This window comes from Cheilinus undulatus, linkage group 10 (assembly GCF_018320785.1).
Source record: "Cheilinus undulatus linkage group 10, ASM1832078v1, whole genome shotgun sequence".
In the NCBI taxonomy this organism is placed as follows: Eukaryota; Metazoa; Chordata; class Actinopteri; order Labriformes; family Labridae; genus Cheilinus; species Cheilinus undulatus.
Window position 1 is genome coordinate 4111617 of NC_054874.1, and position 23017 is coordinate 4134633.

General features: G+C 40.5%; 1 protein-coding gene across 4 annotated transcripts in view; it reads left to right on the forward strand.

Moving 5' to 3' along the window:
- The window catches only part of LOC121516380 (ecto-NOX disulfide-thiol exchanger 2-like), a 206900-nt gene that overhangs the window by 155098 nt on the left and 28785 nt on the right, over positions 1 to 23017 (forward strand). For all 4 annotated transcript variants that reach the window (XM_041797653.1, XM_041797652.1, XM_041797654.1 and 1 more), the window contains 5 exons: positions 445 to 600; positions 11450 to 11656; positions 15731 to 15964; positions 18548 to 18760; positions 22633 to 22739. In XM_041797653.1, the coding sequence (XP_041653587.1) occupies positions 445 to 600; positions 11450 to 11656; positions 15731 to 15964; positions 18548 to 18760; positions 22633 to 22739 (917 nt within the window). The remainder of the gene's footprint in view (positions 1 to 444; positions 601 to 11449; positions 11657 to 15730; positions 15965 to 18547; positions 18761 to 22632; positions 22740 to 23017) is intronic.

The window sequence follows — 23017 nt, forward strand, 5'->3', positions numbered from 1 at the left end:
TGAGGCAAACACCGGAGGGCAGCGTCATTTCCATTTCAAAAAGCTGCATCCTGGAATACATGCACATAAAAGCTCATGTGGAAATGGATGCCAGTGCTGCAGCCTGAATCAATGTTATAAATAGACCTCTGTTGTGTAGATCCAACTGTGAGTCTTATCTATAAGGTCATGATTCAAACAGCAGGAGTGACAGGGAGAGTGGCTCCCTAAAACTTCTTCCAATATTCATGTTGTTTACATGATGTTTTATTTATAAATGACTGTGTTTTCTGTCTTGTGTGGGCTACTTGTTTGTCACTGGTGTTGACAGGAATCACACAGTGAAAATGGAAACAGAGTAAAAGATTGAGCTAAGTGATTCCTTTAGTTTGGCTGTTTGAAACTAGTGGATAAGTAATTTACTGATGTGATTTCATTTATATTTCTCTCTTATGTGTCCAACAGATTTTGACCCCAACCTCAGTATGATGACTGGGATTACCCCCCTGAATCCCCTGATGCCTGGCCTTGGTATGGTGCCAGCTCCCCTTTCCCAGGACGTCCCACTCGTGAAGGAGATCATCCACTGCAAGAGCTGCACGCTGTTTCCACCCAACCCCAGTAAGTCAGAACAACATGTTTATCATGCAAATACCTAGATTCATGCATTAGGGGTGTGAAAGTATTTGTATTCATCCATAACAGTCACAGTTTGGTGTGAGTTGTTACACACTGATTATGTCTGATTGAAGCAAAAAGGCAAGTTGGAAGTTGTGGAGAAACTTGGTGGTATGATTTATTAGCATTAATCTTCTTCTTATGCATTAAGGTTTCCAGAATAATCATGAGCGTTAATACCTCAATGTCAACAGCCCTAGTTATTGGAGACCCTGCTATAAGGTAAAGCTATAATGGGCTGTCTTTATGGGTCTTTCACGGAGAGCAGGGGTGTCCAAACTATGGGCCAAATGCATCCTTATGCCAATTTTTTTTTTTTTTTTGGCAGCTATTTTTGATTTTAGTCTTAGCCTTTAGATTTAATGTCTTTTAATTTTAGTCATATTTTAGTCATTTTTACCTTTTTTAGTTTTCGTTGAGTTTTAGTCGACGTAAGCGCAAAAACATTTTAGTCTCGTTTTAGTCCATATAAAGTCGTCACATTTTAGTCCTTACTTTTAATTCAAGCGTTTATTTTCTTGCCTAAATCTGGTACCAAATCATGGTAGTGTGTTCTCTGCACTCTGCCAAACCTGGGGTCCCTGCTTTATACAGCAGAGAGGCAGAATAGATACAGATGCATCGTTTTTTTGACAGATATACCCACAGTGGAGAAATATCATGGATTTTGAATGTCTGACGAAAACTACATAATATTGTTGTCTAGTTTTAGTCCCCTCGATGAAAACTAAACTTACTTTTTGTCAGTTTTAGTCATCACAGATCTATTTTTGTTAGTCTTAGTCTAGTTTTTGTCATGTAGAAAAAAGGCTGTCAACGAGCATTTTTAGTCACATTTTTAGTCGACAAAATTAGCACTGGTCCTGGGCAGATCCAGAGATAGTCGGTGCCAACCAGGGCTCGACTGAAATCTGATAGATCTTCTTAAAATCCTTGAAATGACTGGCTATTAGCCATTTAAGCAGATCCAATAACTAAGCACATCTGTACCCAAAGTAGACTGGATTTTCTGACTTCAACATCAAAAAGGTGAGTTATAAATGGCCCCACCATCTTTATAACTTTCTGTATGTCGACCTCAGTGGAAAAAATTTGGACACCCCTGTCCTAGAGGAACAGTCTTAATCAGAGTAGATGGAATCATTTTTTCCTCAGACTTTCCACGATCAGTCTTAAAATGACAAGCAGAGATTCAGTGACTCAAGAATCCTTGAGACAGGCGCACCTTGCTTTGAATCTTTTAACCACGTCTGATTCTATCCTTTGTAGTTTATCTGCTCCAATTGTTTCAACCACATGTGAGTGAAGGAATACTGACCACATGAAACCATGTAGGCGACGACTAAAGATCACCAAAAGCTGACGGTGATGTCTTTGAGATTCTGTGTGCTTGTTGAAAATACGTCTTTACAACTAGACCTTCATTATAACATGAGGAGGATTTTTTCCATTACCACACAGAAAAAACATTCAAAAGATTTTTTATTATGTTTTATATAATTATCAAATTCTTGAAGCTTCTTTTAAAGACAAGAAAAAGTGACGCACAGAGGCGTTGCTGATACTGTTATGTACCCCTTATTTGATGCTTTTTCTCCTTTCGGTGTCTTGAGATGAAGCTCCTGGTCGAAGAGTTTTATTAAAAACATTCTGACTCATTCTAATATGGAACTGCCGATCAAAAACACCTGAGCCAAGGGTTTATTATCTCAATTTTTCCTAGATCTATCTGTCCTCCCCAACAATTTACCTGCTCTTCTCCAACTTTTGTACCTTCAGCTGTCGGTTTGAAGAAAAAAAAAGACTCCGACTGAGCTGGGAGTAGCATGCAATCATAACTCTGGCATCAGCTACTGCAAGATGTTCTTCCTCATTTGCTAAGGATCAGTGCTAAAACTTGCTTTGCAACAAGTCCCGTCAGTTTGAATATTAATCCAATGTTGAAATCTGTGTTGAATAAAAGGTATTAGTGAACTTAAGAAGTGGAAAGTTATATTATGATGCGTTCATGGACAGCTCACTAAAAAAGACTATCAGGGGAATGTTATAAAACTGTTACGATGTGTTTAAACTTCACATGAAGCAAATAAAAATTCTGTTTTTGAAAGAGAGAAACTTGAATATCTACATTTATGAAGCTGAGGAACATTTTTTTACGGTATAAAATAGAGAGGACAAGTGGTAAATATGATTTATTTACCGTGCATAGAAAGAAGAGTTGAGAAGTTTTTCTTGTAAAGTTTGCCCTGGCTCAGTGTAAACCATCGCTGTTGTGCAGAGCGAAAGCTGATTAGAAATTTCACTTCTCCTTGGAAAATCTGTCTTTCCCAGCGTCATTAGAGCAAAGTAAACTCAGTACTCTGTGCAAACCCAGCTGCTACGCAGGGATCAGCTTGACAGGATCTTACCCTCCAACTTTAGAGCCTGTCACAATCTCACTGCGGAAAAGCCACAACTTTTCCTCTCCTTTTCTGCCTTGTTAAAGCACACTTGGTTTGGAAAAATTTTACTTTAATTTTTTATACTCTCAGAAAATTTCTGCAATTCTTTGCCCGTTCTCATTCTATTCTATCCCAGTTTCTCTGCACTCCTGTTTTTGATTCCAATCTCCTCTCTACATCTTTCTGCCTGTCACCTTTTTCAGCCACCAGAAGATTTAATCTCTAAGCCAGGTATTCTGAAAAGGCAGACATCTGAGGAAAACTGCCGTGGCCTGATTCTTCTCATGAAAGTCAAATCCCTCCACAAGCTTCAGCTCTATGTCGCACATTTAAGCCACTAAATCTCAGGAGTTATTTTGTCAGAGTAGGCGGCTCCTGGAGTAGTCTCTGGAGACAGATTGTCCTGGTGAGGGACTAAAAGTGATTGAAGGACTTGAATGAATTGGTGTGATGCTTGTTGCTACATCTGTTTATGATTTGTATTGTCCATAACTCTTAGTGGAGCAGGGCCTCTTTGTTATCTCACATTTAGGATTTCTGGCTGTGTTGCAGTTGTTTTGTAATTGGACCATGATCAGCCATGTGTTCTGCAATTTTCTGCAGCCTTTCACCCACTGGTCAGCCTACCAAAACAACTGAGACAGCATAATTTCCACAGAGAGTGTCAGGAGTTCGGACATCCAAGAGCAAAACTGCTGCCTCTTTGCATTGCAAAGCTCAAGGATAAAGCATCTCCTTAGGGTTCCTCCTGGGTATTTCTTAGAGGAGGAGTTTGAGGCTACTCCAGGCTGAAAACACACAGGCAGACTCAGGAAATAAATATGGATTAAATATTATCCGTAGACTGAAAACGCCTCGGGATCTCCTTGGCTTGGCTGAAGAGATGAATGTTTGGAATCCATTCAGTGAACTCTGCAGAAAGCTGAAGTCATCTTGTTGCACACCAAACACAAGACAAACAGTTAAATCTGTCATCGAGAGGATTTTAGGTCGAGAATTTAAATTTATAGATTTTAAATTGAGTTAGTGTTCTGAGCAGAGAGACAAACAGCAGGGGAGCGTAAACGGGGAGATCTTGCAGGGTCAAGCCTGATTCACAGAGCTGTTTAAATCTGTAATATTTATGCCCCCGTGATGTTTTGCCTTCACCTCTTCCCCCCTCTGTGCCATCCTCAGGGGCATTAGCAGGAGCAGCTGAGCCAGCAGGGGGGCAAACTGTGTCTGTGTATGTCTGACTGAGTATGTGGAGCCCCCGCAGAGCCTCGGTCTCTCATGCTCCTGCACTGCCAAATTGACAGACGGGGATACGTAATATCACACTGTGGTAGTAGCGGTGTGAATGCCTCAAGGCGTAATAACGGCGAAGCTTCATTAGAGCGCTGTCGTGGAAATGCACTGGGAACGCACTTTCAAGATTGGGTGAAAGGGGAATGTCAGAGCAGTTTGATGACATACAGGATCCCTCTCACTCCCTCGTTTCTCTTTGGTCCAAATGGAAAGACAGAGAAAGGGTATCTCCTTGTGTAGTTCTCACTTCTCAAATCCAGAGGTGTCATTTCTTACAGAACATGAGTGTGAAGTCAAACATGTATTTGTTTACAGCAGCTTTTACTTTTGTTATTACTGCAGTAAAGTTTAAGAGAAAATCTCAGCTGCATGCAGGCTTTCAGTGAATATCCCCAGCTAACTGGCATTCAGGATTCATGGCTGCATATGTTGTCCATCAAGTGAGACATTAACCTCTAGCTGCACACATTGAACCTGACACTGCGAACATCATCGCCTCTCACTGACCTGTAACAGAGCAGAAACAAACCCTGCAGCTCTGACTCTCTTTTCCTCTGTCTTGCTAGTCTGCTTAACCTTTACTGTCAGTGTGCATCTGCATCAAACTCTTTCATGTTGCTTTTTTTTTTTTTTTTCTTTCACCCACTTCCTGATTGCACATACGTTCTACATACAAACTCTGAATGCTGGGATAACTAGCCCTTATTAGCCCGTTACCCTCATACGAGTGCAGATTTAAGCCCGCCACACGCTAAAGACATAAAAAATCGTAACCTTTTTTTACCCACACCGTTTAAATCGGCAGGGGGTTATGTAAAGGGTTCCGTATCTTTCTTTCTTTCTTTCTTTCTTTCTTTTTTTCTTTCTTTCTTTCTTCACTTGTTTGTTTGTTTGTTTGTATGTGTACAAGATAACTCGAGAATGGAAAGTCGGATCTTCACCAAACTTTCAGGGAATGTTGGGATAGTGACAGGGCAGAATCGATTAGATTTTGGTGATGATCCAAGCACCCGTTCGGTTTTTCTCTGACTTTGAAATTTTGAACACCATAGTAATCAATGGGATCGTAAGTTCCTCGGTGGCGCTGCTTAGGCATGGGTCTGCCGCCTCAGACGGCCATTCTAGTTTTAATATGAGAGATTGAACACATGACGACACATAATCACAAATTTATAGGCTTTGTTCTGTAGTGTTTGGTGTACAAAGTTATAAATACAGCAGAGCACACCAACAGATTCTGTTCACTGACAACCAGAGTCGCTCTCAAAACTCCACATCTTTCACAGTCAAACCCAACTTTACAACAAACAAGCTAAATGTTGCTAGCTGTTAGCTAGGTGGTAGTGTTTTACGGTGCACGTGTACACGCTCATGTTGTTGTCATGAATAAACAAGTTAGTCCTTCATTTCTGACATCCATCTGCCTTTATGCTTCACATTTACTACTGTTGACCTGGCTGTGTTTGTTGTGCTGCTTCTTCAGTCAGCCTACCTTCTTTTTGACTATCGCTCTGTTCTACGTAACATTCCTGCCACATGATGTGAAGTCAGCCAGAAGGGGGCAATTGAGGTATCTTAGCTGAATAATGCTGTGGCTTTTATTTTGTCAATCACTGGGTTTGACTTTAATGTGCCGTTTAGTGACATGTGAAAAACCTTAGCAAGAACGTTGCATTCCCAAAACACCTGAAGCCAAAAGTCGACAGAAAAGTACAATTTTTATCATGAATGGACTGAAAATACATATTTAACTTGAATCATATTTGCTATTAACAGCTGACAGTTGGATTCCTGAAAATGGATGAAACATAAAGTCATAACTGATGAAACTGGTTTAATCTCTGGTTTAATGTTTTAGATGTTATGTTTAGATGTTTATGTTTTGTTATTTACCCTTTTTTGCCACTTTAATCCTGCTTTTTGCAAATTGCATTTTTTTCCCCTTTTTTGCCACTATTTGCCCATTTAAGGTGCCTCTTGCCATTTCACATCACTTTTTCCCATTTTTCCCTAGCTTTTTGCTAATTTTAGTTATTTTTCACTCATTTTCCCCAACTTTTTTTCTGCTTTTTGCGAATTTTACTTACCTTTCATTCATTTTCCCCCACCTTTTTGCTACTTTTTTGCCAATTTTAGTTATTTTTCACTCATTTTCCCTCCCCTTTTGCAGCTTTTTTACCATTATTGCCACCTGTAAGTCATTTTTTTGTCATGTTTCACCCATTTCTGCCACTTTTTCTCTACATTTTTTATCACTTTTCACCTAGGTTTTGCCATTGTCTGCCTATTTTACCCCTGTTCACCCATTTTTGGCCACTTTTTTGCAGCTTTTTCACCTATTTTGCCAGGTTTAACTTATTTTTATTGCCACTTTCACCCACTTTTCACCACTTAGATCATGGCTCTTGCAAAGGTATTTTGCAACAGTTTTGCTCTTTGGTTGGGCAGGGTTGAGTAACACTACTTTTTTGGGGTTTTTTTTTGCAAAACGAACCAAACTCTGATGTTTTTGTATGTTTTTCTCGCTAAAAATGAGAATGACAGAAAAATGGTCGCAACCTTCCGTACACTTCATATGGCATTTGCAATGAAAGCTGATATGATCACAGTTGGGTTTTTTTTCCCACATGGTTCATCCCTACCCTGAACCCTGCACCCATCCTCTCTCTGTTTCTCAACTCAGTTTCTCTCTCTGCATTTGAAAGCTCTCTGCCCTCAGGTTTCCATCTGAACACACACATAGTTTGAATTTGGTGTAAAAATTACTTTTTCAAATCTGTGGCTGTAGCTCCCACATGTTTTATGGAAGCTGCTCCTGCTGTGCTCTGCTTCAGGTTCACCTACTCTTATTTGCAAAAGTAATGCAATCACCGGTCTGCTCACAAACTCCTTTTGCATCGCTTTATTTGATGAAATATTGTAATTTATTGTAATTAGCTCATCAAGGGTCATTGAAGCACAGTGCATGTGTGTAGTGCTTTTGCATGAAATGTTTTTAAATGCTGAGGCAGCTATCTAAGAAGACAAAGTCACTCCTGCAGAAATGTCTCTTCAATAACTCCACCATTTTTATTTAATTAAAATCATGACCTCCATGTCTCTGCTGCTCTGCACCTGAGCTCCTCTCTCTGTCCTCCCTGCTCTCCAACAGTCACCACCATCACACTCTCCTGCACCTTAAAGGTCACACAATTTGGGCTCCTTGTAGCATCTTCCAACAAAGCTTTTCCTGCTGTTGCAAGCTTTTTTTGCACCTTTTCGATTTCTTTCTAGCCATCTCAACTTAAAACTTGTTTAATCCCCAAACTCTGGAGGTCAAAGAAGGAAACACCAGTCAATATTTTCGCTTCAGCAGGCGTATTTAAAGAGAGAGGAGGTGGAGGGTGGGGGTACACAGAGGCAGGCTCATTGTTAGGATGGTTAAAGAAAAGACAGGGCTGGCTTGGGCTGCGAAAAGTTTCGTTAACAACTCTTCAAAGTACAGCAGAAGGATGCAAGGAGCTCTGACAGCAGAGGGATTAAAAGCTGAAAAGGCTGCATCTTTTCCTGATAGCAGAATAACTCTGAGTTTGAGCTTTTTTTGTCTGTAGCACACACTTCATTACGATGATGGCTTATAAACATGAGCCATAAGATAGCTGAGACCAAATATGAAGCACTGATACCTCATCATTTGTATGTTTGGGGGGAAAAAGCATGCTGAGAAAGCTCTAGTCAGTTGTCTTGATCCTGACTTTTCTCTTTCTTTACTTTCAGCTATGGTGGAGGTTGGTCAAAGTCCTTATTTTTGTTTTACATGACAGAAGTCTGGGGAAGGGGTCCTACCAGACTGGAGCTGTCTCTGTATCAAACCAAGCTGACCCTAAGATGCCTGTAAGATCAAAATGAGCAGGCTTTTCTCCCAGACATCTGGACAAACAGCATCATCAACGATGCAATGATTAGCAGTTTGCTCCTCATAAACCCAGCTAATCACATTCATCATGGATGAAAACTCTGATCTATCAGAGATTAGATCAGACAACACTCATCTGTGCTGAAGCTGTTTCTGCAGAGCTTCCACATGAGAGGATTTACAGTCGCTTTGTGGACTAAAGGATTTCATAATCATGCATGGAAGGTTTGATATTTGTCTAACAAATTAGAAACCGTATCTGAGCACGTTGCTCTAAGTTATCATTATTCATGCATTAGGAGTTATCATTTTGTGGCCATAAGAGGAGCACGCTCTAGAATATAGCAATTAAATTTTGCAGTTTAGAGCTTGATTGTGTACCCTGTTTCTTCTTTATTATAGAGACAGGCTGTATTATTTTCCACCAGATTGTTTAGTTTGACCTCAGATCCTTCTTGAGATTTAGTTTTTCCTTTTTTCCTCCTTTAAACCACAGTTTCCACCTTTATGGGCTCTTTTTCCATCCACCATTCCCCTTGTTACTATATCTTTAATTTCCTGAACATTCCCTTTTATTGATACTAAAAAATTAAATCAGTATTTTTTTTTAGTTGGGTTGTTTAAGGCAGTGGTTCTCAACCTTGGGGTCAGGACCCCTTTGGAGGTCTCGAGACACTGAGAAGGAGTCACCAGATGCCTTTAAAAATCTAAGAATATTTTTTAAATTACGCTGTTGCCATTTTACACCAATTTTACCAAATGTTAACCCTTTTCATAACTTTTGGACACCAATTTTGCCAATTTTAGCACATTTTTGCCACTTAAAACCCATTTTTATCCATTTTAAACCCTTTCCACCCCTTTTTTCTGCCTGTTTTTTGCCACTTCTAAACCAATTCTTGCCACTTTCTGCAAAATGTTGCCTCTGTTGACCCATTACTGGCACTATTAACCAACCCTTTCACCCCTTTTGTCCATTTTAACCAGTTAACCCATTTTGCCAGTTAATATTAATTATTTTTCATCCTATTCCACCTTATTTCCACCAATTTTTTTTTTGTTTGTTTGTTTGTTTGTTTTTTTTGTTTGTTTTTTTGTTTTTGCATTTTTCTGTCATTTCTCAATCCCCCTTTACCAATTTTTGTGCCCTTTTTGCCATCTTAACCAATTTTTGGCTATTTTTTTGCCATTTTTATCTAATTTTTGCCAATTTTAACCCAATTATGTTCTTTAAAAATCCAATTTCACCACCTTTTCCACCATTTTTTGCCATTATTAAGCAATGTTAGCCATTTAAACCCATTTTAATTATTTTTTTAACAAGTCATTTTCATTTTAAGGTGGCTACTTCCTACACAAATGAATTAATAAAGATATTTGTTTCATTGATAAGAGTGGTTATTATTCAGGTCAAATACAAATCTAGAGAACCGCTGGTATAAGGTAGTTGGCAATAGTGGTGCAGTCAGCCTCCAGAGATTTCACTGTGTTGCCCCTTTAAGGAGAGCATGCTGGGGCAACGACAAGGACGTTATGTTGAGTTTATTTGTTTTTTTTTTCTCTTATTCAGTCTAATAATCAGTATTAGCATCTTATTATCTGGAAAACACCGATTTGAATGGAGGCACCAGAAGGCACTCAGAATTCATGAAAAGTACTGGACATGTGGAAACAAGGGAAATGGAGTTCAAGGGTAGAGTTGTTCTAATTCTGATACCAGTATCAGAAATATGTCGGATACTGCTTAAAATGCAGGTATCTGTATTGACGAGTTCACAAGTTTATGAAACGATCCGATACTGTTTGGTTTAGATTTATATTTTGCTTCCTTTAGCCATGCTAAATGTTCGCGCTATAAACCGGAAATCAATTTTACTTCACTGCTGGTAAACACTGCATGCACTAGCCACCGTTTTTAAAGCAGCAAAGAAGAACCAAAGGACCCACTGCAGCAGCAAAGAATGGAGGCTGTGTGACAGTTTTTCTTTGAATGTGGTCGTTAAAATGCCTTCCAGACCGGCGCTGTCGTACACGACGAAGTGACAAAGTTTACCAAAAGTTAAATAACTTTTCAACCATAAATCATTTCCTCTTACTTGTTTTTGCTCTTGACGCTAGCTATTGTGTCGTCCCATCGGCGCTATTGATGCCTTTGAATCCTTTGCAGCAGCATTTTCAGTAAGCCTGGAAGTCATGTGACTTTTAGGGACTTTATGATTAAATCCACACCAGTAAACCTGATATTGAACATCTTTTTATCCATTTTTAGTCCAAATATGATCATTTATTACTGCTTGCTGAAATGTTAACTGCCATATTGCTTACCCTTTGTGAGGGTCTGTCAGCCAATGTCAGGTAACAATCAGCAGAAAACAAATTTAGTGTCACAGAGATGCTGGAAATTATGGTTCTATTTGTTGAGCCATGTTCTGGGTCAAATATAGGTCTAAAAAAATTTGCTAGTCTGCACAGTCAGTCCATCTCTTTTTGAGGGTCCCCCTCCCCAGTCCCCTCTGGCCTGCAATGATATTGCTCCAAGCCTAAGCAGGCCTGAGCATGGTTGCCTCACATATATACATCCTCACATCACAATCCCATATACAGGCTCGGCTTTAACAAGAAATGCTGTCATGGAATAAGTTCATTGGGGAATGACATGGAGATTGCAACTCTGGGGATTCTGGGGCTTATATTCAAGTGGTTTTGGTCATATATGGCCCTCTTAACACTCCTGGGTTACTCTGTTATGTTAGGAAATGCATCAGTTCACATTGGCCATTTGTCAGGTCCACATTGTGTGCCTGTGGTCATGCATGTTCTTGAGAAAATGAACAATGCCTAAGCCCCCAACTCTAACCCTCTTCCACCCATGCTAGGGCCAATTGGAAGTGTGCCATGCTTAAGCCTGGACCACAACACAAAAACAAACAAACTGAACTTTAGGGTCAAACACGCATGAGCACAGTCCAGATTTCCTGTAGTGTGAAAGCACCCTCAGTGTTCAGAGATAGCGTAATCATTTCAATAGTTTTCAAAATCACCTCCGTCTTAAATCATTTAATTGAACTAGTATGTACAGTTGAATAATTCAAGTAAATCCTTTATTGTCTGATTCGACATGCCTCATGATGGTTTAGAAACAAACTTTTGTTTTCCTTCTGTTTAACAGACCTTCCCCCTCCAGCAACAAGAGATCGTCCTCCAGGGTGTAAGACGGTGTTTGTCGGAGGTCTGCCAGAAAACGCCACCGAGCAGCTCATCATGGAGGTCTTTGGACAGTGTGGAGATATTACAGCCATACGGAAAAGCAAGAAAAACTTCTGCCACATCAGATTTGCTGAAGAGTTCACTGTGGACAAAGCTCTCTTTCTTTCAGGTAAGACTTCATAAACTTCAGTCTTTCTCTTTTTATAAGCACTGTTGGTAGAACATTTCACTGTCTGTCTCAGTTGTACTCTGTCAATATTACATGGAGTTTTAAAGTGGGCCTCTGAAAGTGAAACTTTCATTTATTTTTCATCTTAAAGATTGTTAAGTGAGTCACACTTTTTGAGCTGACAGAAAGAAAATGGAATCAAACATCCTGTTCTTCCATAAAGAATTAAAGTAAAAGCCAGGGGCAAAAAAGAAAGGCTTAAAACCTCATTTAATCACTACCTGCACTACCATCTGTCAGTGAAAGGTGCAGATTTCTCTGCTGTATTGATTTACTTTGGATTTGATGCTATTTTTGACAAAAAAAAACCTGAACTTTTATATGTGAACCAAGGCTCATGGACATTCATTTCTATTACTGTGCTGAACCTCACATTTTGAAAGAGTGGGGTTAATTATTCTCCACCATATTGACATGTTTCATTAATGGAAATCTCACTGGCACTGGCGCCCATATACATATCTCACCAGTTTGACAGGAAGTCACTGTAACTCTCATATTAAACGTCCAATTTGCTGCAAATTTTAAAGGTATGAACAGGGTCTGCCCCTCTATACATTCAAAGGTTAATTTCCTCGTTTTTCTGCAGTGCCCTCTAGTGGCAACAGGAACTAACACATGGGGCCATTTCTTTATTTCTCTTACTACAGGGGTGTCCAAACTTTTTCTACCAAGGGCCACGTACTGAATATATGACAGTGGTGGGGCTACTTTCATATACCGCACCTTGAGGATATTAAAGTTATAAACCATTATGTAGATTAAGATATTCTTGGTGACTGGATGTGTTCAAGTGGCTAGTAAGTAACTGACAAGGCAAATGGCCAATCAATATAAGGATTTTGAGAGGCCGGTCAGATATCAGGGGGACCTGATTGGCCCCGGATACCACTGGCTACCCCCCCCCCCCCCGAACATTATTGGTGCTACTTTTTAGTAGGGTAATTAATTAGGGCATTATAAATGAAGATAAAATCATTACTTTGGTTGCCAATATGTTTACCATTTACAGTGTTGTCTTAGTGTACTCACAAATGAATAAAAACATCAATAAATTCTTGTCAAAATGTTTTACAGAATGAGCATGGTAGCACTGCCTTGTGCTGAAACTAAGAAGTACAACACAGTCAAGCAAAAGCTTCATGTTCTAATTTCATTTTATGTTCAAAATTTGCTGTGGGCCGCGGGCCGCATTTGGCCCCCAGCCATAGTTTGGACACACCTGTCTTACTGAGTTTGACATATTAAGCTAAGATTTTGATAGAAAGGCCTCAATGTATGTCCACAACACTGACAAATCTCATTCAAGGACGCCTTACTGGAATAAAATGCGTTATTTCTACTTTATACCAATAGACAACTTGCTTCCATTCCAAGCATCATAAATGTGTGCACACGCATGTGTAAATGTCCATACATTCAGATATGTCAGAGCTGTGTAGTTTTCCCATAAATAATAATGAATCCACATACTATCATGCTGCACATACACTCCCTGTACAGACAGAGCTCCCAGTGCCACACACTGCTCAGCACACTAAGATATCCTCATGTAAAAAAACAGACATTTTTGAGCCTGGAGCAGAGAGAGCAGAATGAAGTAGAAACACCACAAAGTGGTGCTTCATTCGTGTCCACTTTTCACCGAGAACCAGCAGTACCTCCTGTGATCAGAGTGAGTTTTTGTTTCAAATAAAACTGCTCTGGGCATCATTATTATGACCAGCTAAAGCACACACTCAACATTTGTACGTGGACGCTGTTATTAAGAACACTGTTATTGTTTTAAAACAATCAAATCACAAAATTGGCCTGATTTCACTTCCTATCCACAGCCAGCTGTTAGCGAAAATTGATGAAGAGAAGAGAGAGATGATGAGAGAGAAGCACTGAGGAGGAGAGGGGGGTTATGAGGGATATTATGGTCTATTAGTACTATGAGAGCAATAATTAGCCTCATTATGTTGCTCTGGTGTATTGACAAAATGATACAGGCCTTCTGGACTCTATAAAACTCAACAGCTTAAGGAGATCCTCTCAAATTTAAGGGTCCAGCTAGAAAAGGAGCACCAGCAGGAATAAGAGAGGTGGCCAGCAGATAAGAGTCTTTTTAAGTGGTTTCTTCATGTTGTCAGTGGTCTGAATTCAATTTTTGGACAGTTACTCACAAAGAACCTTGTGAAATATCCAGCGTGGCTCATGATTTTAAGAGGCAGTGGAGCCAAGCCCAACTGTTATTGCACAAGAGGCAGGTACCTTGGACTAGTGGCCAGTCAATCACAACGCTGACACACAGAGACAAAAAACAGGCAGGCTTACATTCACACCTACGGGTAATCTGGTGTCTTTAGTTAATCTAACAAACTATTTTTTTGGCTATGGGTGGAAGCGTGAATACCTGGTGAGAACCCACACAACTCCAAACAGAAAGGCCCTGTCAGTCAACCAAGAACCTTCTTGCTTTGAGTCAGCAGCTCTAACTCCTGATAACCCCTTGCTGTTAAAATACTTCAGTCAAATCAGACTACTGGTGTAACAAAAATGCCTGTTAGAGACTGAATGTTTTGCTGCATGCAAGTGGTGGGCATCAGCTCACTGTTAGAGCATCTTTACCATGCACATGTGTTGAATATGTCGCTCACATAGCACTGCCTTTTTCATAAGTTTTACTGCTAGAAATCTTCCTACAAGTGACCTGATTCATTGTGTCACTGAACTGAGCCTGAGGGAAATGGTCAGTAATAAAAGCCATACAAACAAGGAGTTTTTTCCCAGAAATTCTAAACTACGCTTTTATTTTGAAAAGATCTTGCGTGTGGCATCTTCTACCAATGTGGACACAGGAAGCGTCCCTACTTGATGAAGCTTAGCGTTAGTTAATGCAGAACACCCTAGTCATTCACCAAGCTGTGATCAGCTGATGGCCAGCTGATCCTCATTATTACCTTCCAGCTCCCACAGCCAATCACAGCTCCTTTCTCGACACGGATGTGTTTAAATAGGGCTGAACAGTTTGCAAAAACAATCTAATTATCTTTTTCCTCAATATTGTGATTGCAATTTAATATTAGATTCTTCTTAGGTTCCTCATTTTATGTATTTTTCAACAAATTTGAGCAATAAATCATTCTATACTATAACCTACATTCTGTCAGGAACACTCATCATACAATTTACCATTTTATTGCATAATGGATGTGCAGTTTTACTTGACAGAAAAGGCTCTGCTCAAAAGATGCTCCCTGGGTTAGTCAAACAGCATGCATTGACTTTCCAGAGAGTGCATAACTGGAAACTCCCATATAGATAGCTGCATTTATGACAAAGTTTATTGAAAAAAATGAAATAATTTCAGGAGAAATTAATCCATAGCAGCATGAATCAGAATATGAGGGTGCAACAAGCATTAAGCTATAAAAGAGGCAGCTGAGGTGGAGGAGGTGAGGCTTCACCAGTAGCAGCAGCGTGTGCATCAACATGAAAGGAAGCAGGGATTAGTGAGAAGGACATTATATTTAAATTAGCGGCTGTGTTGAGAGGAAGAGTTGTGATTGGCTGTGGGAGCTGGTAGGCAATAATTGGTATCAGCTGACTATCACAAATTACATTGCAAACGTATTCCACTGATGTGGACAAAGATGTCAGCTAAAACAAGGTAAATATGGTTCTCTATCATTTTTTCTGTCAATTTTGGTCAAGAGACATGTAGCTCAAGGAAAAAATAGATGAGCCCTCTAATCTCCAGTTTTTCAGCACACGAGACACGCATTTCAGGTGCATTTGTCACAGCGCTCATGCTGGCAGTCTGAAAGCCCTGACTTGTTTACATGCAAAACGTGTCATGGCCAAGGTACACATCTCATGCATACGGTCTGAACTAGGCTTAAGGAAAGTTATCAACAGCTGCTGCAGAACAAGCAGCTAACAGATAATGTCATGCCACTTGGTTTGTCCCCAGCTTCCTCTATTAGGTATTTCTACTTGTTTTTTTTTTAACGTTTCTGTCTCTTGTAGGTTATCGTATTCGGTTGGGTTCCAGCACAGACAAGAAAGACACAGGTCGCCTCCATGTGGACTTTGCTCAGGCCAGAGATGACCTCTATGAGTGGGAGTGCCGACAGCGTATGTTAGCCAGGGAGGAGAGACACAGAAGAAAGATGGAGGAGGATCGACTCCGACCACCATCCCCTCCTCCCATCGTCCACTACTCGGAGCACGAGTGCAGCCAGCTGGGAGACAAGATCAAAGGTATGAAGACCATGTGAGCCATGTGTGCAGAACCTTTGCTTTTGTGAAAGAAATCATCACTGTTAAGAAAGAAATACAAGTTTTATGTTTATATTATATAAGCTTGTGTGTTCATGGTGTATTGTTGTTTGTGTCTGCACAGACTGTAAAATGAATTTCCCATTGAGAAAATCCAAAACTGAGGTAAATTGGATCTATTTATGCAAACTACAGACAGACAAAGTTGTGTTTGAGGTAGAAGAACTTTGTGTTTGTGTGAGTCTGTATAAGTGATGGCAGGGGACATCCAAGACAACCAAAGCATTATGGGAATGGTCTTAAACTGCAGCTGCTTAAACAAACAAAGCCATTCTCTGATGTTTCAACAGATCTAGGGATTTGTTTTCAAGGGAGGTTACACAAAAGCTGTTAAACAGAGTATCTGTTTACCCCTCCCTCTGTACACGCTCCCTCTCTCTCTTATCTCCTCTCTTCCTCTCTCTCTCTGCATCCTCCTTCCTTTTCTCCTCAACATTTACATTTGCTCTCTTCTACACTCCTTTGCCTCTCTTCCCTGCTTTTCCTCGACTTTCTGGCTGAATAAACTTGTTTCTCTAATGAGCAGTGACACTTCCAGGTTTCAGTCACTGGTGCCCATTAACAAAATGGCCATGACTTTCTGCCTCTCCACCATCTGCTTGAGTCTTTCCCAGCTCTCCTTTTCTTGGCCTGAGTGTAAAGAACCAACACCATCCTGTTGAAGCCTTGGATTTGTTTCTAATTTCTTTGGCCTGCTGTTGTAAAAACACATCATGGCTGTTTGCAGGAAATTTAATTTCGCTCATCCCTAAGTCTTTCACCGCAGAAGAAGACGGGGGTTTAACCCTTTTCATTCACAGTTCTATTGCTTTATAGCGTTCTGTCTTTAGATGGCAGGATAACTACTAGTGGGCCTCCTTCACCACTGTATGCCCCAGATTTTTCTTACATTTGTTATTGAAGTTTCTAAGAGGAACCTACGTGGGATTTTAACCTTGCAGAGCAGATGGATTTGCCATTCTGTTATCAGACAAATTCATCTTGAACAGCTCCAATCCAAATGTTTGTGCTGCACCAGTTTGGACCAATCAGCATCATTTGAGGAGAACAAGGCGGTAGCTACAGGCATGTTTAGTTGCACCGAAAGCCAATGGCAATGGCTTCCCTAGTGTGTAGCAGTTAGCCTGGGTATAGCGGCAGTTTCATCAGAATTGCACCACATTTCTTCATGAATTAAAGAGCAAAAAACCACACTTAAAGCTTTTTATGATGTGTGAATTGGTATGGCTGTTGGTGGAGGGATTAGCTCGGATGTAGCCATGGCTGTAGCTTATCACGATTTGACCACATTTCTCCATGAAAACAAGAGCACAGAGCCACACCAAGAGCATTAAAAGATGGAAAAGATGTTTTTGTGCTTCTCCGGAGCTGCTTCAGCATGGGTATGCGATTGTTACGGGTGGACGTTGACTTCCACTGTAAGCCGGTGTGTACAATAGCTGTTACTGCTAATCATCATCATCAGAATTAGATCTTTTTATTCAAATTGATCAGCCCTTGTTTAATCTAATATCGCGTTTGTTATAATACAGAGTTATTTATTGCTTTTGTATAATAGAAAACGCATAAAATGAGGAACTTGAGACATGATCGCATATCAAATGACAATATTGGGGGAAAAAATTGCAATTAGATTATTTTCCCAAACCGTTCTGCCCTACTGTGCAATACAGCAGAGTTTGCCTGTCAAGCAACATTACTTCTGCAGCTATGCATGCATGCAATCTTATGCTGTCTTCTGGTCGTGATTGGCCCATCATGAATGTGACAGACAGAGGGTTTGATCAATCACCTTTAAAGTATTTTATGAAAAGTCCTGCCCCTCCCAAAAGTTCTCTATGGGAGCTTTACAGCGTGACTGTTTCGTATATCCATGTAGTGGATCAGTGTTAATCTTGGCAGCTATTTTTAATTTTGGTCTTAGTCTTTAGAGGAAATGCCTTTAAATTTAAGTCATTTCTGCCCTTTTAAGTTTTAGTCTAGTTTTAGTCCATAAAAAGTTACTTTTAATCCAGTCATTTATCTTCTTGACTAAATCTGGTACCAAATCATTGTAGTGTGTTCTCTGCACTCTGCCAAACCTGGGGTCCCTGTTTTCTACAGCTGAGAGGCAGTAGAGATGTAGCTGCATTGTTTGTTGACAGTGGAGAAATATCATGGATTTTGAATGTCGAAAACCCCATTACATTTTAGTCTAGTTTAGTCATCTTGGCAAAAACTAAACTTACTTTTTGTCAGTTTTAGTCATCACAGATCTATTTTTGTTAGTCTTAGTCTAGTTTTTGTCATGAAAAAAAAAGGCTGTTGACTAATAGTTTCAGTGGACAAAATTAACATTTCAGTGGATATTTAAAACTGATATAATGCATCTCTTGAAATCAGTTAACAACCCTGTCTCTCATGGATTTTGTTTCTAATTTTACTTTGGGGGACAGGCCGGGGACTATACTGAATAATAGATGATCTTGACTCTTCTTTTTTCTGTGCTTCCACCTCTTTGGTCAGACGACAGCAAGTTCCCCGAAGCCGTGCGCGTGCTCCTGACCTGGTTGGAACGAGGGGAAGTGAACCGCAGGAACGCCAACAACTTCTACTCCATGATCCAGTCGTCCAACGGCCACATCCGCCGGCTGACGAGTGAGAAGAGTCAACATGAGAAGGAGATGGAGGAGGCCAAAGAAAAATTCAAGACCGCTCTGGCCGGCATACTGGGTCAATGTGAGTCTCATGCTCTCAATCACACACTACAGAGTTTTTCAGTGCAGTTCATACTTCATTTATTCTTTTATTGATGCCAAATTAAAGTCAGAGATCAGTCACAAGGAGGGGAAAGGGTTGCTTTGTTTAAAGTTTACTAGAATATTTGATGTGAGCTGTATGTACAGGAGAGGGTTAAGGAGGTATGTCAGCCATGGTTTGCCAGGTTTCAAGTCCTGTGTAAGTTTCCTTTCAAATGTTAAGACGTGTGCAACATGAACGTACTGTAGCTCGGGTGGAATAATGTACAACCAGCCATTCTCAACTACGGTGAAAATCTTCGTCAAGACCTTATCAGTAAGTATAACATCATGCACAGAGCATATGAACCCAGTATTTAAAACCACTCTGGATTAAAAATAAAAGATTGATGAGGCTGATTAATTTTACTGGGGGAGGTAAGTTTTTTTCTCCTAAAACTGTCATATTACTTTCTTTTGAATTTGTATATCATTACTGTTAGTTTACTCTTCCATGATACACAAGATTAAATGTTCAAGGAAAAACAAGGCTGCAGGGAAATATTTTACATGTTGCCTTCATATGAACAGTAAGTAACCCCACACACTCATAGCATGATTGCACTGGGAATCAGACATGTTCAGTCGCTGCATGCTTTAAGTCAATGGATAAACATGCAGCTCCTGCCCACCTTTGTCAGCATTTCTGCAGGTTTACACCACCGCCTGAGGCACGCCGTCTCACATATCTCACCACATGCATGTTAAATACAACATAAACATCCTTCAATACCATGGGAGGATCCTCGTTTCTGTTCATTTTTATGGTTGAACAGGTAAATACAACATTTATAACACAAAGAAGACACACAAGGTAGGTAGTTTTGTCTTCAAACACCAGAGAGAGGAAGACTGTTGTTAACCATCCTCTGTACTTTCAGTCCATGCAGACTTTGATGTTTATGATTTTCCTCTGGTTGATCATATATGACATTAGACAGGGTCTGATGGTATAAGACACCTCAAATGTCAGATCACCCACATGACAAAAGCACCTTTCCTTTAGATTCATAAATTGATAGATGGACAGACTTGCATTGAAGCTCAGAGGCCTGAAGGTCTGTCTGTGCCCTCTCCTCTCTTCTCTGACTCCTCCATCGATCTGCTCCATCACATTACAGGATGCTGGGAAGGAGCAATCGATCCCTGAGCTGTGCTGTCTCCCACCACTCCGCAAACACGCACACACACTAAGCTGGTGGTCAAATTGACCCTGCCTGTGTTCACATGGACCTCTGGGATTCACAGACCGCCCAAACAGTCCTCTATGACTACCCACATGTCAGCAGGGAGAGAGATTGATAGAGGAATGACTTTAGAAGAAATTAATCCACTGTAAAGGTTCTACACTAGTGTTTTACAGCTTGAAATTCTGATGTTTGAATTACATGTGTGATTACTTTGTAAAATAACAGACACAATAACACATCTACATTCAGAAAGTAAACCAGAACACTGTGCCACTTCTAACAAGCCGTCCTTAGTTTTCCCTGTGGAGCTGCACAGCAGTCAACAATGACAAACATCTAGAAGGGTATTTCTGGAAGCTGCCAGTTGCTTGGCAAAATTTCTTTGTTAAGCAGCTATTAAAAAGCTCAACGATGCAGTCGTGTTGGAAGCTCTGTGAGCCTGCGCTGACTGTACTCACACAAAGTTGGCCTATTAATGAGCTTCTCCAACTGTGCTGCAAGAATATGGGAATGCATTTAGTTTACAAGGTGACTGGTAATAAACAGAAATAAGCAGTGTGAAATACAAATTAAAGGATGTTCATGAGAAAAAGCAAGATTTGTTTGTTTAATTTTTGTGTAATTCATTTGTATGAGAGTGCCTGAAGAGTGTTGTCTTCTCTTTAGAGCAGTGATGGATGTCTCGTGACCCAGGGGCCCTCCTCTGCACTCAGTGTGCCCTGCAAGTCAATTTCAAATACTAAGAAAATGCACATGAAAATATAACAAAATAGAATCATTTCTATAATCATATTTGATTATACACTATATAGCCAAAAGTATTGGCTCACCTGCCTTGACTCACACATGAACTTAAGTGACATCCCATTCTTAATCCATAGGGTTTAATATGACATCAGTCCACCTTTTGCAGCTATAACAGCTTCAACTCTTCTGGGAAGGCTTTCCACAAGGTTTAGGAGTGTGTTTATGGGAATTTTTGACCATTCTTCCAGAAGCGCATTTGTGAGGTCACACACTGATGTTGGACCAGAAGGCCTGGCTCTCAGTCTCCGCTCTAATTCATCCCAAAGGTGTTCTATCAGGTTGAGGTCAGGACTCTGTGCAGGCCAGTCAAGTTCATCCACACCAAACTCTCTCATCTATGTCTTTATGGACCTTGCTTTGTGAACTGGTGCACGGTCATGTTGGAACAGGAAGGGGCCATCCCCAAACTGTTCCCACAAAGTTGGGAGCATGGAATTGTCAAGAATCTCTTGCTATGCTGAAGCATTCAGAGTTCCTTTCACTGGAACTAAGTGTCCAAGCCCAGCTCCTGAAAAATAAGCCCACACCATAATCCCCCCCCACCAAACTTTACACTTGGCACAGTGCAGTCAGACAAGTACCATTGTCCTGGCAACCCACAAAACCTAGACTCATCCATCATATTGCCAGATGGAGAAGCGCGATTCGTCACTCCAGAGAACGCGTTTCCGCTGCTCTAGAGTCCAGTGGTGGCGTGCTTTACACCACTGCTTCCGACGCTTTGCATTGCATTTGTTGATGTATGGCTTGGATGCAGCTGCTCAGCCATGGAAACCCATTCCATGAAGCTCTCTACCACTGTTCTTGAGCTAATCTGAAGGCCACATGAAGTTTGGAGGTCTGTAGTGATTGACTCTGCAGAAAGTTGGTGACCTCTGCACACTATGCACCTCAGCATCCGCTGACCCCACTCCATCATTTTATGTGGCCTACCACGCTGCTGTCATTCTCAATGGCTTCCACTTTGTTATAATCCCACTGACAGTTGACTGTGGAATATTTTGGAGCGAGGCAATTTCACGACTGGACTTGTTGCACAGGTGGCATCCTATCACAGTACCACGCTGGAATTCACTGAGCTCCTGAAAGCGACCCATTCTTTCACAAATGTTTGTAGAAACAGTCTGCATGCCTAGGTGCTTGATTTTACACACCTGTGGCCATGGAAGTGATTGGAACACCTGATTCCAGCCATTTGGATGGGTGAGTGAATACTTTTGGCAATATAGTGTATGTCAGCAAGAAATTAGAGATGTAATTGATGCTGTGAAAAAGTCTTTATACGCATGTGGGCAAAATAGTTGCTCCGTTAAAGAAAGAACACCCCCTCCCCAATGGTCACTGAAATAACTTTAAACTGAAAAAGTAATAATAAATAAAAATGTACTGAAAATGAATGTGGCCCTCTCAGTAACCAATGTTGGCTATCACTGCTTTAGAGGCATTGAGTGCCACAAACACCACCAAGGGAACTGATTCTCAAATATTTCTGTCTAGACCAAAGTGGCTTCTCTTTTTTGAGAAAATATTGCAAAGGGTAAGAAATTAAGGGCTTCATTCTGTGTAAACCTGATATAAGATATGTAATAAAAGTATTCTGAAACTTGAATGGTTAATTTATGTGTGAAAACACCCCGACCCAACATCAGAGAGATGATGCTCTAGCATCAGCAGGTAAAACACTCAGACAGTTCTTTACATCCTTAGTTGACTCCACTTTCTCACTCCTCTGCTCCCTCCCACCTGCCCTCTGTCTCTCTCTCTCTCTCTCTCTGTCTCTGGATGGTCTCTCGCCCCTCCCTGCATCCCGCCACAGTTGAACAGATTGTGTCTGTATTCCAAGCTGCTTCCAAACAAAAGGCATGGGACCATTTCTCCAAAGCTCAGCGCAAGAACCTGGACATGTGGCGCAAACAAGCTGAGGTTAGTCCACTTTGATTTCATTCTGGTGTGAACATGGTTTAATGTAATTTAGATTTGATCCCTTTATGTTCAGCACCTGTCTCCCTTTTTAAGGATTTTAGATTTTTCCATTTTTGAATGATTGAATGTTTGATGAAAGCCAGATTTAATCAAGTGGAATAAAAATGGTAAAATCAAAGTTAAGTCAAGGGAAGAAGCAAAACAAGAGCACTTGCTACAGTAAGTACCTAAAGGAAAGGTAGGCTTTAGGAAAGGTACCTCCTCACTCCAGCCAAACC